At 34.6% G+C, this 15447-nt stretch overlaps 1 protein-coding gene across 4 annotated transcripts in view; it reads right to left on the bottom strand.

The window, feature by feature from the left end:
• The window catches only part of PTPRZ1 (protein tyrosine phosphatase receptor type Z1), a 193547-nt gene that overhangs the window by 32329 nt on the left and 145771 nt on the right, over positions 1–15447 (bottom strand). For all 4 annotated transcript variants that reach the window (XM_055283810.2, XM_055283811.2, XM_055283813.2 and 1 more), the window contains exons 13-14: positions 12484–12628; positions 2489–2580 (exon numbers count right to left, since the gene is read on the bottom strand). In XM_055283810.2, the coding sequence (XP_055139785.1) occupies positions 2489–2580; positions 12484–12628 (237 nt within the window). The remainder of the gene's footprint in view (positions 1–2488; positions 2581–12483; positions 12629–15447) is intronic.

Raw genomic sequence — 15447 nt, 5'->3', positions numbered from 1 at the left:
CTGAGAAAAAATGCAGAAATAATATAGTTTCAATTTTACTGTGGACCAAGCATAATAGATAGTGCAATTTCAGTTTTATAAAACTGTACAATTTAATGTCTTACAGTCAAATAGTCAGATGTTTACATTTGAAAACATTTTTTCCTTCTCTCTATAAATAACAGGAAACATTTATATGGAGAATTTCATTAAGGATAATGTCAAAAGCCTTTGGGACTTTTAATCTGTAAAATTTCAAGAATCCTAACGAAAATATGCTATGTAAACAAAGTCACTGGATCTGTTAATTAGTTGTGAAGGGGCCAAATTATTTTAACTGGTTCTGATTTTTTTTTCTTTTCCTGGAAATACTTTCTTAGACTGAGCATATTACTAGTTCACAGTATGCAATTTTACAAGTGATTTTTCTAACAAGGAAACATCAAACACATTTCACTAGAAACAGTTATTTATATCAACAGATGTTCAGCATTTAGGCCATCTAATATTTTAAAGCTTCAGTTACCAAGAATTTGCTGATAAAAAAAAATTGGAATCCATCTGTTCTCTCTCTTAGATGAGTGGCTCTGAATACTAAAATTGAATTAGTCAGTCAAGCTTAAGAAACACTAGACAAAGGTGTAATTCTACCTTCACACTTATAGAAGGATCTTGCTTCAAAGAAGCTCTTATAATTAGATAAGAAAACAGAAATGATTTGTCACATGTAAGTCATTAGTCCTAGTAAATGTTCTTCAAACCCCTTGATGATATCCTGCACAGCCAACCTCCTTTCATAAGTAGACTACTACTTTTTATTGACAGTCAGGTATTTTGGTAATTTCTTTTATTAACTGGTCTGCAAGTAAGTGAGACTAACATTCATTTTGCTTTCTGATTTTTACATGAAAACATGCATATTCGGGTGATCAAGAGGGAATCTTTGAGAACTGAACAAGTGAAATAAGGAGATGCCCTTGGATCACCACTCTTTTGACACTCAAAACAGGGGAGTTTGGATCTCCTGGACTGGGTTCTGATTTTGTATTATTTTATTTGTTAAAAATAAACCACGTTGGACTTTGGATAAAATTTTAGTTAATTTGCATACCCATGCTGATGGGGTATGCAGAAGAGACATGTTTGGAAGTGAAGGGAATCAAAATGTAACAGATAACTGAGAGGTGTTGGTCTAAAAATTCTAAATATGGTAATAAGACACTGTGGTACTAAAATAATAGTATTTTAATGTAAACTAGAAAAATAAATAAAACAGTGGTGCTTAAAGACACAGACTTGACAAAAGAGGAAAAATAGCAAACACAATTCCTAAGTTTATAAGGCACAAAAGGAAAATATCATAGTTAAATATATATAAATAACATATATAATATCTGACATAAACATATAACAAACATCAACATATAAATGTAACATATAAATAAAATGTGTGTCTTTTTTTCTGTTTTTTTTTAAGTCATAAGATTTCAGAAGATAACATCCTGTAGAACTTGAGCCTCTAGCAATGAAATATGGAGCATCATTCGGAGAATTTAAAAAGTGCCATCTGTGAAATGATCCCATAGATGAATTTCTCCTTTTGTATCCCTAATTTCTTAACTTCTCTTTCCTTTTATTGTCCTCTATTTTCCAGATCACACAATTCTAGACCACTACTTTTTGTTGCCACTTTTCAATCTAAGATGTTATAAAATGTTAATTAAATAAGTGGCTTGGATTTGCAACATGTCCATGTAGCAAACCTGCACATGCACTCCTTGAATTTATATTAAAAATGAGTGGTTATGATTTTACTTATAGTGTAAGCTCTAGGGTTAATGGATGTCTCTATCAAAATGACCCTGGCTACCTTTGAATACTGTTATTCAGATAAAGTATGATAAAAATAGCTAAAGTCTTCCCAAATATTCAACTGTTCAACATTTTGAGAGATTATTTCAAACAACCATATATTGTTTGTGTTCACGGCTTTTCCTACTATTACCACCACAATTTTATAGATATTTTCTTCTAATGTAGGTTAAAAAAAAAAAAACATTTTCTCACATAAACTCAAGTAATCAGAAAGGAACAAGACTTTATCCTTACTTTTGTCATTTTTTTTCCCATCCACATTTTCTGCATTGACTTAATCTGACTTTTGTTGCTTGGGTTTCCATTAACATAACGGGAATAAGTAAAAGTCACCATTATTCTTAACTAATATTTTATGGTTATAAATGTTTATGTTTTTAACACAATACACCTGAACAATTACAAATTATTTTTGCAATATCATCTGTATGATTAAGAACGTTTAAAATTAATGAGGACAGAATATAAACCTGAGTACCTGAAATGTGATGTAATAAATATTTGGGGCAACACAAAAATTTACTAATCTACATTATAGCAATTTGCACAGTGTCCTAATAAAAATAAACCTTTCAACATTGTGCTTTTTATTCAACATCTACCAGCTACTCATGGTCACACTTTAAGCCATTACCTGAAATTGGAAAGATAGGTGTTGGAGGTGTGGATATTACTCTAGGGGATGTACTGTCCTCTAAGTAAAAGTGTGCAGTCTGGAAGCATTTCCTGGAAATAAAAGAAAACAATTTATACTACTAGTTGCTATGGATAATAAGACAATTTCTGAGCTGCTTGAAAATTTTGATAGAAATCTCTAGAATTAAAAGAAAAGCAGGTATATACCCAGAAGAGGGATTGCTGAATCTACATCCATTTTAACAAGTCACAAGATATTAAATTATAAAATTTATCTCAGTTTTACCTGTAGCAGATGCAGAAGAGCAAGTAGATATCAGGCATGCTAAAAGCACAGACAGAATTTGAAGTTGTAGCTGGGTTCAAAGTGATACGTTGTTACTATAGGAAACCTCAATGCCCTACATATTCTTCCATTGTGGCTGTAATGCCCAAAATGTCCTGCCATCTTGGATGGAGCCAGAGAAGAAAAGAAATAATGTCCAAAGCTATTTTCACTCAACATTTAAATGACCATGTTCTTCTGAGCATATACAGCTGCTAGCAAAAAGCAGCAAGCTATGTAGAAATGAACTATGTAGAAATTAACTACACAGTCCATTGTACACAGAAATGAACTATGAACTATGTAGAAATGAAACTACACAGTGGCAACATTTTGATGAAAAAAGAAAGTAGCTTCATGCTGTAATAATGCAGGAGTGACAGAACTTAAATGAGAAAAAAATGAGCCATACAACCAAAAATAGGGGTGATTTTCTTTCCAACAGATGCTAGCCTTGTTGATGAGGGTTTCGAGAAGGAATATATTCAGATTCAGTGACAACTATGATCTACAATGTCACCTGAATCTATTTTCATTCGGATAATAAGAGTAACATCTGGTAAGAGCACACCACAAACTATCGACAAGAGCAAAGAACCAACTACTGCTGTTAAGTAAAGCCAATCATCTTTAATTTTAAAAATTGGATAATTAAAACTGCTAATGACACTCTTTGATGTAGGTCCTTTAATTTATTTGGAGCAATATTCATGAGTGGTTAAACTGAAACACTTGAGTTCTGTTTGAAAACGACGATCTCACTTTCCATCTAAACCTTCAAGCTACAAGGCATTTATCCTAATGAGTTTTAATGTAACATTTGTTCTTGTATAGTGACACACCTAAATCTTTATTTTTTTCTAGTAAATTAGTTCCTTTAGATAAAATTCTTGAATGGCTTCTCACTGCAATTAGAATTACATTCAGTTATGTTAGCAAGGCCTTTAAGACCTTTTTAAACCCTGACCTGGTCCCCAACCTACTTCAGTAGCTTCCTTTCCTGCAACTCTCTCCCTCACCCACCAGGATCCAGTCCACACTGGTCCCCTCCTTCACCTCTGAAGAAGCCCTGTCAGTAGCTTTTCAGGGCCTTGGCTCTTGCCATTCCCCCTGGCTTCCTGCCTCCTTCCTATCACTTTTGCATTGGCCCAAATGCTGCTCCCTCTTGAGTTCTCCCCTGATCATGACAGCTAAGTGTCAGGCTATCTCACTACGTCACTATTCTTTGCCTTTTTGTTTGCTCTGTGGCACATCACTATTTGAAATACTATTATGTTTTCAATTGTTTTACATGTTTATAATTGGTCTCATCAGAATGTAAGCCCCACAAGGCAAACTACTTTGTCTCAATCATTGCAGTGTTAGTCTTTAGCGTTCGGGAGCATGTGTGTCATGTTGGAGGTAACCCCGAAGCATTTCTCTGATGAATGAACTTCTATAAGTAGGAGTGGTGTAAAATTACATAGTTTGCATATAACCTTAATGTCACAAGCAAATAAACAAAAAACTTAAAGCAATGATGTACATAGCAAAATCAGTCATCTGCTGTGGTAGTATAAGCCTTTGATAATCACACCTGAGAGAAGATATATTGAGAGAACACAGAAATATCTTCAAGAGAGAGCAGGTCGCATAACAGAAAGGTGACTGGATACAGAAACAAGTGTCAAAGGGACCCTCCTAACTAGGTTAATATCCTGGAACATGGAGAGTATGGCAGACTGATGAGGAATGAGAGACATGAGGGCCACAGAAACTATCCTACAGAAGGCCCGCATGAGCAGAATTGAAACCAGATCGTGGCAGAAACTATAGAGAAAGTTTGGCTTATCTGTGCAACTATGAATGGAGCATGTTCTGACATATTGATATGGAAACACTGGACTTGCTACATGCATTTGAGATCACAGAATTAAAATCCCTTTGATTTCTCCAAAATATAGTTACACAAGCTGGTGAAACGTTTTAAAAAATATTTCAACGAATCTTAACATTGTAAAATGCCTTTAAAAAGCTAGTGCAATATCACAGCTGATACAAGAATCCCTTCAACAGCATCTCTACCCTATGGTTAAGAAGGTCCAGTTTGAACACCTTCAGTGAGAAGATCACCCCTTTTGAATCCTCCTTATTTCCTAGATTTTATTTTTTCTTCTACTAACTCAAAAGTCATTCTTTTCTAAGTATTTACAAATGGTACTCAAAGAACAGGTCTTTTCAATCCACTGTTAACAGCTCTAACGGGTTCATATCTATCTCCCTTTTACTTTTGCCCATATATTCTAGTTATATATTTTACAGATATTTAGATTATAATATCCAAGGTTTTTCAATACTTAAACACCACCTGTCTGTGGTTCACACCCTGTTAGACTTTTCTTATTGAAGTTTATACTCTAACAATATAATCACATTGTAGATAAATAAACCTGCCTTTTCTCTCCTGACTCAGTATTTATCTATTCTGCTTTAAACATTCCTCTACTTCTAACCAAAATATCTCACTGGCCAATATGCCAGGCAAACACTGTCTTCTTTCAAGACAGCTCAGAGGTATCTTCTCTGTGAAACAGCCTTTCATTTCCTAAGCAGCCTTTAGCACCACAGCTTCTCCTTTTCCACTGCACCTAACCCAAATTTCTATTCACATAAGCCTACATAAAGACTGTTTTGGCCGGGCGTGGTGGCCTGTAATCCCAGCACTTTGGTAGGCCGAGGCGGGCGGATCACCAGAGGTCGGGAGTTCAAGACCAGTCTGACCAACATGGAGAAACCCTGTCTCTACTAAAAATACAAAAAATTAGCTGGGCGTGGTGGCACAAGCCTGTAATCCCAGCTACTCAAGAGGCTGAGGCAGAAGAATTGCTTGAACCAGGGAGGTGGAGGTTGTGGTGAGCTGAGATAGGACCATTGCACTCCAGCCTGGGCAACAGCAGTGAAACTCTGTCTCGGAAAAAAAAAAAAAAAAAAAGAAAAAAAAAGAAAAGACTGTTTTAAAAAATACACCTAATCAATCAAAGAGTAATCTTCATTTCCTGGACATTATTCTACATTATTTATTTTAAATATTGTTCTTAATTGGTGGTTAGTGTAATTATTTTGTATTATATTTGTTTTGTGCTTATATCTGTACTACATTTTTAAAAGATGGGGCCATATCGGCCGGGCGCGGTGGCTCACGCTTGTAATCCCAGCACTTTGGGAGGCCGAGGCGGGCGGATCACGAGGTCAGGAGATCGAGACCACGGTGATAACCCCGTCTCTACTAAAAATACAAAAAAATTAGCCGGGCGTGGTGGCGGGCGCCTGTAGTCCCAGCTACTTGGAGAGGCTGAGGCAGGAGAATGGCGTGAACCCGGGAGGCGGAGCTTGCAGTGAGCCGAGATTGCGCCACTGCACTCCAGCCTGGGCAACAGAGCGAGACTCCGTCTCAAAAAAAAAAAAAAAAAAAAAAAGATGGGGCCATATCTCTTGATTTTATGTAAAACCAACTCTTAATACTGTGCCAGGAGTAGAATAGGTGTTCAATATTTGTTGAATGATTAAATGGATTTCTAGTAGCAAGTAAATCCCACCAATCATATGTTGTTCAGCTGCATCCTGGATTCCCTTACCTGCCTTAGTCTCAATTGGGATAATTTGAAATCTCAAAACATTTTGGAGGGAGAGATGAGATATATAGGTAGAGAAGGATGGATGAATGGGTGGCTGGATGGGCAGACGGATCGATAGAGGATGTACCAATAACTATGACTGAATGGGAAGAAGGCAGCATCTCATAGAATATAAAATGGTAAATTAAAACACGTTGGCATTGAGGTTGAATATGTTGTTAGTGTTCACTGTAGTGTGGGTAAACACCAATTCTACTCTTGTCACAAATAAACAAACAAATCTGTAATCAAATCTTTGTTGGTTCTAGAAAATAAGTAGCCCAATAACACTATTTGTCATTAATTTCCCTAAAGGACCTTATAAATAATACCAAAAAGCTTGTAAGTAAAAAAAAAATTAAAACAGTATAGGCTAAATTACGGATGAAGGTCATTTGCATATTGGTTAGGTATACCTTGTAGTGCAGTTTTATATAGCATGTGACACTACACTTAAAAGGCAATCTGGTACCAGAAGGCCTCCATTCTGGGTTAGTAGCCATCTTCAATGACCCACAAATTTGAGTTTAATATCAAGAGAGAATTCATATTGCTTTTCTTCTCCCTAGCCCCAGCCAAAACAATTGTGTTTATGTGAAGTCCTTTTCTATACTGCTTTTGATAGTGTGCCATTTGGTTGGGTATAACTTTGGTACTTTTTAGGTTCTAACTCTTAAAAAAGCTTTCAAAAATTTGCCTTAAAAAAAAAACTTTTGAAAATCTTCCCTGTTGAAGTCATTTTTGCATCTTAGAAACTTATGGTATGTCTCATGTAAATTATACCATAAAACATCTGAAAAATGATTTCAAATTAATCTCAAAGTTTTATAATAAATCTTCTATTTCACCTAATTTACCTAACTCAAGATATTCCCCTTATTTTTTACATAAACTTTCAGAGGAAGCAGATTTTAGCCAAAAGACAGAACAAATTCAAAGTGAGAAAATCCAGATCTCTTTCCTAGTTCTGCCCGGCATTTGCTATATGGCCTTGGGCATGTCAATTACCCACCCAGGACTTGGTTTCTCCTGTTTACCATTTGGGTAGGTTCACTAGATCATCTTTAAGATTGTAGTCAGCCAGGCATGGTGGCTCATGCCTGTAATCCCAGCACTTTGGGATGTATATATATATATATATAATTTTGTATATAATTATATGTATATTATATATATAGAATTAGCTGGGCATGGTGTCACGTGCCTGTAATCTGAGCTACTTGAGAGGCTGAGGCAGGAGAATCACTTGAACCTGGGAGGCGGAGGTTGCGGTGAGCCGAGATCGCACCATTGCACTCCAGCCTGGGAAACAAGAGCGAATGTATGACAAGATTCAGTATCTGTAGTCCATCTGTTCAGTATAAGCAGTGAATGTCTTCACGTCTATGTGCTAAGTGTTGATAACTACGTCACCTGCTAATTATCCATCAGGCATGATGAAAAAAGTGATGACTGTTTTAAACTTGTAGACATAGGTCCTATCAATCAATGGTAATCTGATTATTTGATTTATGCCTTTTCATCACAGTATTTATAATGAAAACCTAGAAATGCGAATTATTCCATTCCTGGGTCTGGCTACAATCTTTTTTTTTTTTTTGAGATGGAGTTTCGCTCTTGTTTCCCAGGCTGGAGTGCAATGGTGCGATCTCGGCTCACCGCAACCTCCGCCTCCCAGGTTCAAGTGATTCTCCTGCCTCAGCCTCTCAAGTAGCTCAGATTACAGGCACGTGACACCATGCCCAGCTAATTCTATATATATAATATACATATAATTATATACAAAATTATATATATATATATATACATCCCAAAGTGCTGGGATTACAGGCATGAGCCACCATGCCTGGCTGACTACAATCTTAAAGATGATCTAGTGAACCTACCCAAATGGTAAACAGGAGAAACCAAGTCCTGGGTGGGTAATTGACATGCCCAAGGCCATATAGCAAATGCCGGGCAGAACTAGGAAAGAGATCTGGATTTTCTCACTTTGAATTTGTTCTGTCTTTTGGCTAAAATCTGCTTCCTCTGAAAGTTTATGTAAAAAATAAGGGGAATATCTTGAGTTAGGTAAATTAGGTGAAATAGAAGATTTATTATAAAACTTTGAGATTAATTTCTCATGAAAATAGGTTAGAAACATACTTAAATATTTTCTTCTAAGAATTTTATAGTTCTTACACTGATGTCTATGGTCCCTTATGAGTTCATTTTTGTGTATAGTGTTAGGAAAAGGTTCAATTTGACTTTTTGTATGTGGATATTCAATTGTCCTAGCACCATCTGTTGGAAGGACTATTCTTTGCCCATTGAAAAGTCTTTGGATCCTTGTCTAAAATCCATTGATCATAAACATAAGATTTCTGGTTCTCAGTTCGATTCCATTGATCTATATGTCTATTCTTATGGCAGTACCAGACTCTCTTGATTCCTGTAGCTTTTCATTAAAGTTTTGTAACTGGGAAGCATGAGACCTTTAATTTTGTTAAATTCTTAGACAAAAATCTAGGAGTAAATCAATGTGGTGCTGGGTTAGGCAATGCCTTCTAAGATATGATACTGAAAGTGCAAGCAATAAGAAAAAAAATAGATGAATTTGGCTTCATCAAAATTAAAAACTTTTCTACTTTAAAAAAGATACCATCACGAAAGTGAGAAGATAACTCACGGAATGGGAGAAAATGATTGCAAATCAGATCTCTGATAAGGGACTTGTATCTAGAATATATAAAAACACACAACTCGGGTTCTCCTCTTTCAGCTTTGGAGGCCCCCTCCCTCCGTCTCTGTACGGGGAGCTTCTTCCTTCTGCCTTCTCCCCTCTTTCTTACCTACTAAACTCTCTGCTCCTTAAAACAAAACAAACAAACAAAACCACAACTCAATAATAGAAAGACAAATAACCCAATTAAAAAATAGGCAGCAAAGGATTTGAATACACATTTATCCAAAAAAGATATACAACTGTCCAACAAGCACACGAAGAAACACTCAATATCATTAGTTATTATGGAAATAGTAGAACACTTTAAAAACCATTGAATCATACACTTTAAAAAGGTGAGTTTTATGATATTTTAATATTACCTAATTAAGCTGTTTAAAAAAGTTTATATAAACTTGGAAAAATTCTTAAGGACTTCATTACTATTAGGACTGATATTGGTACGACATTAGATTTTTAAACCTTTTCTCAGGCTGTAGCTTTCACAAAGGTCTAAAATGTTTATATATTGGCTAGTGAAATCATATTGTTTACATATGTAGCTTCACTGGAATTTGAATATTTCACATAAACCTTGAAGAATGAACTAAAACTATCATCTTGTGATTTAGCACATAATACCCCTAGCATATGATGATATAAAAATTTATATTTTTTAGTGAATTAACTTCAAACAGATGTTAGTAGGTCAGACATCTAACACTACTTAACATTTCAAAATAGTTAAGTAAAGATTGACAATTTTTATCAGAACATTTAATAGATATAAAACTTATACATAAAACCATCAAAGTGATTTTTTTTTGAGACGGTGTCTTACTTTGTCGCCCAGGCTGGAGTGCAGTGGCATAATCATAGCTCACTGTAACCTTGACTCCTGGGCTCAAGTGATCCTCCAGCCTCAGCCTCCTGGGAAGCTAGGAGTATGGCATGCCCTACCATGCCCAGCTAAATTGTTTATTTTTATTTTTTTTGTAAAGATGGAGGTCTCACTATGTTGCCTGGGTTGGTCTCAAACTCATGGCCTCAAGTGATCTACTTACTTCATCTTTGCAAATTGCTGGGATTACAGGTGTGAGCCACTGTGCCTGACCAAAATACTCATATATATTTTACATTATTACACCCTGCATTCAAGGTACATAAAGTGTTATTTGTGAAGAAAAAAGAAATTTCTTATTGAAGGTCAAATTAATATACTTTTGACCGGTAATTTTATCTTTTCCCCATATAATGCAGATGAAATGACCCATTATTAATAGAAGATAGAAACCTCTCCAAATTTTAATTTTCCATGAACTATCAAATTGTATTAAATAAGATATTAAATAAGAAAATTTCCAAATTTTCAGAAAATAGACTTGAAAAGTAACAGAAATTAAGAAACTAATTTCAATCTTATAATTATAAACCATCTGACATCTTTATTGGAACTTTATACTAGCACTATTTACTATGAAGCAGAATTGGTCATATTCTCCATCTTATTTTCAATTCTTAACACTGAATCCCATTAATTAAAAAGGTAGTTTGGTAGGGAAAATCAGATTAGACAGAAACCTGTAATCTGAATACACATATCAATGTGGCAAAAAATTTGGTCAATAAGTTCAGTGGGGAACGGGGAGAAAAGCAATATTTATTTTTGTTGAACACACATTTATGGATTATGGATTATGTTCAAAGCACTCTGCTAAACATGAAACCTTTAGCAAAAAAAAAAATCTTTGGCAATTATTGGAATCACCGGGATACAGACTAAAGAAACCAGGTTTGTTTATTTCTTGTTATGAACAAAATAGACTCCTGACCCATGTAGGGTAACAAAAGCATGATCTGTTCTCCATAGTGTGCAGTCTACTCTGTTCTAGTAAAGGAAGTCAGATATGAAATACAGTTGATCGTGAAGACATTCTACCCTAGCCAACCAATGTCCAACTACATGCAACTATTAATACATGCTCCAGGCCTCACTGTGTCCAAAACATCCAATAGCTTTTACTCAAAAGAGAGCTCATTTCTACTTCCCGATCTTTGCACCTGCTGTGTCCCTGCCTGGAATGCCCTTTTCCTTTCCTTTCTGACTCCCACAGAGCTTGAGTCCTATATTTTAGTTTACACTTGCCCTGAGCATTCTGGCCTACTAAGCTTCTTTGTTCTCTGACTACTTTTATCACTAGATTTCAACTGCTATGCATACACCTTTGTGTAATATTTTATACATTTTTATAACAAATTCTTCCCCCTCAATAAGCATAGATTTCTTCAAATCACTGACTCTTTTTTCATTCATTTGTTCATTTTTGATATTTCCTGATGGTTAACACAGTACTAGGTACGTGGGAAACAGTCAATAAAAATGGTAAATATTTCAGAATAAACCACTAGAATATATTTTGAGAGAACACATAAAGAGTGCTGATATAATGTTATAGAATGATGTTGCTAAACAAAAAAATTATTATGTATCTTCTGAACAAAATTCTTTTTTAAAATAAAAGTATGCTATACTTTATAAAAGTACTATGCTATGCCCTTTCTTGGTTTACACATATGATTCCTTACATCTTCATAAAGTCTTTGTTTTCTAACAGACACAGTTATACTGACCTATGTTCCTAATAAATACACTAATTTGCTGTGTGTTCTGCTTTCCACAGGATGGGAAGTTTATGATGGGTACAATTATTCTTGTCCTTTAAGGGACTTAATAGATTATTGAGAGCAAAGCTATATTTCATCCCCAAAGCAAATTATAATGTATCTTAAATGTCTGTGCATCTTAAGATAGTCATTAGCTGTATTCTCTAATTATATTTATAGTTTAATTGCTTGATTTTACTTTTATGCACAGGTTATCATTTTTATCAGTATGTACAGTTAATACACATCTTGTACAAACTCTTCTGTCATTGAAAAACAGTATTTGTTACTATATAAAAATGTTTTCTTAATTTTTGTAATTATAACAACTAATGAGAAGCTCAGACTTATATTAAATGCTATGATGATATCTATTAATTAGATTAACATGAAAGTACAACTGTCAAAATACTGTGTTAAATAGTAACAGGTAAAAGTTCCTCCATTTTACCTTTAATTGGTGTATGAAGAACAATTAACTCTTTCATTATTGTGCCTTTGGATTCACAAATTTACCTTGAATAAATTAATGGCAGCTCTCAAGTAAAATAAATTTTGAATATGCTTTGAAGACCTTTCAGATGAAATATGGGCAAAATCTGAGTTTTATGAATTAAATTTTCCAAAACAAATACTCAACTTACCTCCAGTAGATGAGAATACCCACAAGAACCACTAGACAGATAAAGGTCAGGGCTGACACGATCACAAGGGGTATAACTGCCTTCTTCTCGGATTCCAACCCCTCAGCTAGACCAATACGAGACTCATGGCTACTATTACTGGCCTCTGTAGTCAGAGAAAATCGAGAGAATTGATATTTAAGGTGAAGGAAAAGTCACAGCATTTTTCAACTGATTAATTGCAACCTTCATTGCTGTTACTTACCTTTAAAATTCTGACTCTTTGATGCAAAGAATGTCTACAATTATAAGCCAATTTAATTAAAACAAAGTTTAAAATGTAAGGCAGGATATTAGACAAGAAGAACTACCACATCCCGGCAGAGATTGGCACCCAGATAGGGGTGCCTTGGCAACAGGTAAGCATAATACTGCCTTGAAAAGCCTTGCTAAATAAGAAAAATCAAAGTAGTGAAATTTAAAAAACACTACTGTTTTAAAATAGAATGGTCAGGAAAAACAGCACTACTTACTGAATCACCATATATATTAATTTTCTAAAATAAATTTAAATAGGATTATTTTTAACCCTGCATTAGGTAAATAGTTAGAAGCAATTAATAATTTCATGAAGAAAAAAATCTTGAGATAACTCTTCTTATATTAGGATAACCTTTCAATACAGTAATCTATTTCAATTTTAAATATAGATTGTTTTTAAATGTTATCTTGAATGCTCTTCTTATCCGTTGTTTTATTCTACAAAAAAAAATAAAAATGCAATTTCAGGTGAATTGGAGGAATATGTAGATCTAAGAAATTCTTCTGAAACATGCAAGTGTAAATAATTAAAAGTCCAACTTTGGTCCTTGAGTTAATTTTAAAAGATGACACATGATTATTTTGGGGGCCAGTCAGGTACATCATTGTACTAGCACTTTGAAAATCACTTTAACTAGAGATTACCTTCCAAGTTGTTAAAAAAGAGTTTCAGAACAGTGAGTGTTTGTGGCCAATAACAATCCTTCCTTTTTGCTTTGAGGTGTGTTCAGTGGGAAACCAAGATGATTGAGCATGAGAACGGTTCCTAACATTACAGCATGCTGACAGTGCTACAAAAAGCCCTTATCTTATCTACCTGCAGACATTCTGAAAGAACCGCATTTGAGTTTCCCATCAAAATCTACATGCCTTCTTATGCACTTGGCACTTCTGATGCTTAGGTAATAGGAGACAGAGAAACTTCACTTAACTTAAATATGTATTTAAGAAAATTGAGACTAATATAAGTGCACATATATAGCATTAAAATATATCTAATTGGAGAGAACTTAAGATTTAAAGTAATAGCTTTCTTCTGTTGATCAAGAATGATAGCAGAAAGGGCCAGGAATTTAATCCACTAATAAAGGAAATGTATCAGGCTGGGTGTGGTGGCTCACGCCTGTAATCCCAGCACTTTGGGAGGCTGAGGCAGGCGGATCACTTGAGGTCAGGAGTTCAAGACCAGACTGGCCAACATGGTGAAACCCCATCTCTACTAAAAAAAATAAAAAATACAAAAATTAGCCAGGCGTGGTGGCACACACCTGTAGTCCCAGCTACTCGGGAAGCTGAGTCAGGAGAACTGCCTGAACCCGGGAAGTAGAGGTTGCAGGGAGCCGAGATCACACCACTGCACTACGGCCTGGGCAACAGAGTGAGACTCTATCTCAAAATAAATAAATAAATAAATAAATAAATAAATAAATAAATAAATGTAATGTATCACAGGAATATAAATGGCACACACACTTCCCAAGATGTTTGGTCTTATAACTATAAATGCATTTACTAGGAAAAATGGAATTCAAAGGTGTGATTAAAAATCATAAAACTGTATAAAAACTGAAAATGTTCTAAGCCAACTCAGCCCTGAGTTGTAGCTAATATTCTTGTGAGAAAAGCCCAAGCCTCCATTTTTTAAAATGTTAATCCTAAGCTCTGGCCATTATTTTCTGGAGACTCATCTAGAATCATCTAGTCACCTAAATAACCTGATGGTGAATGCAATGAGTATTTCCTTATAAAATTTAGAAAAACATCTTATTTTATACATGGTTGTCTTCACAGTTTTTTCTATTGTAACTATTGTTACCTAGATGGAAAGTAAGTGTGTCAGCAATAAATGAAAACATTCACTTAGCAAAGTCCTTGGTACCTCATTTAGTACAAATGGTGGTTAATATTATTATCTATATCAGTTTTTCTTGACGTGTGATCCCCAGAATAGCAGCATCAACATTACCATAATTTAGAAATGCAAATTTTAGGCTTCACACACCAAATCTTCTGAACCAGAAACTCTGTGTGTAAGGGTCAGCAATTTGTGTTTTGACAAGGCTTCCAGTTGATTTTGATCTACGTTAAAGTTTGAGAACCAGTGATGTAGATTAATATATGTACGAAGTAAGCTTATATAATTATGCAGGTCTTCAATGGCCACAAATTTTCAAAGCAACATGTATATGGGTATATATATATATAATTACATATTTCATTTATATATGTATAGCATACATATATATGAGATATGTCCTATCATATATGTAATATATATGTAAGATATATAATGCATTATATATGTAAATATACCATATACACATATTTATATACAGGCACTGTATACACACATGCACACACATATAGTCTTGCGTATAAACTTTTCTCAAAACCGCTCTGGGATATTTGATCTTAAATCCTTTAATTAAGGAGTCAGAATGATCAAACTATGGCATGAAACCTATCTCTTTTACACAAGATAGGATATCATATGAAAGCACAAACAATCAGCTGGTTGCTTTGTGTACTATAATGAGGAACTAATTGTACTGATTTTATTTTTATTTATTTGAGACTAAAATATCTGTTTGATATGGCTCAGTAGTATATATGAGTTACCTAAATTAAAAGATTTAATTAATAGGTAATTAAGAAAAAACTAAG

This window comes from Symphalangus syndactylus, chromosome 6 (assembly GCF_028878055.3).
Source record: "Symphalangus syndactylus isolate Jambi chromosome 6, NHGRI_mSymSyn1-v2.1_pri, whole genome shotgun sequence".
Taxonomy (NCBI): Eukaryota; Metazoa; Chordata; class Mammalia; order Primates; family Hylobatidae; genus Symphalangus; species Symphalangus syndactylus.
The sequence above is the reverse complement of the archived record's forward strand: the minus strand, read 5'-3'. Positions and strand labels throughout refer to the sequence as shown.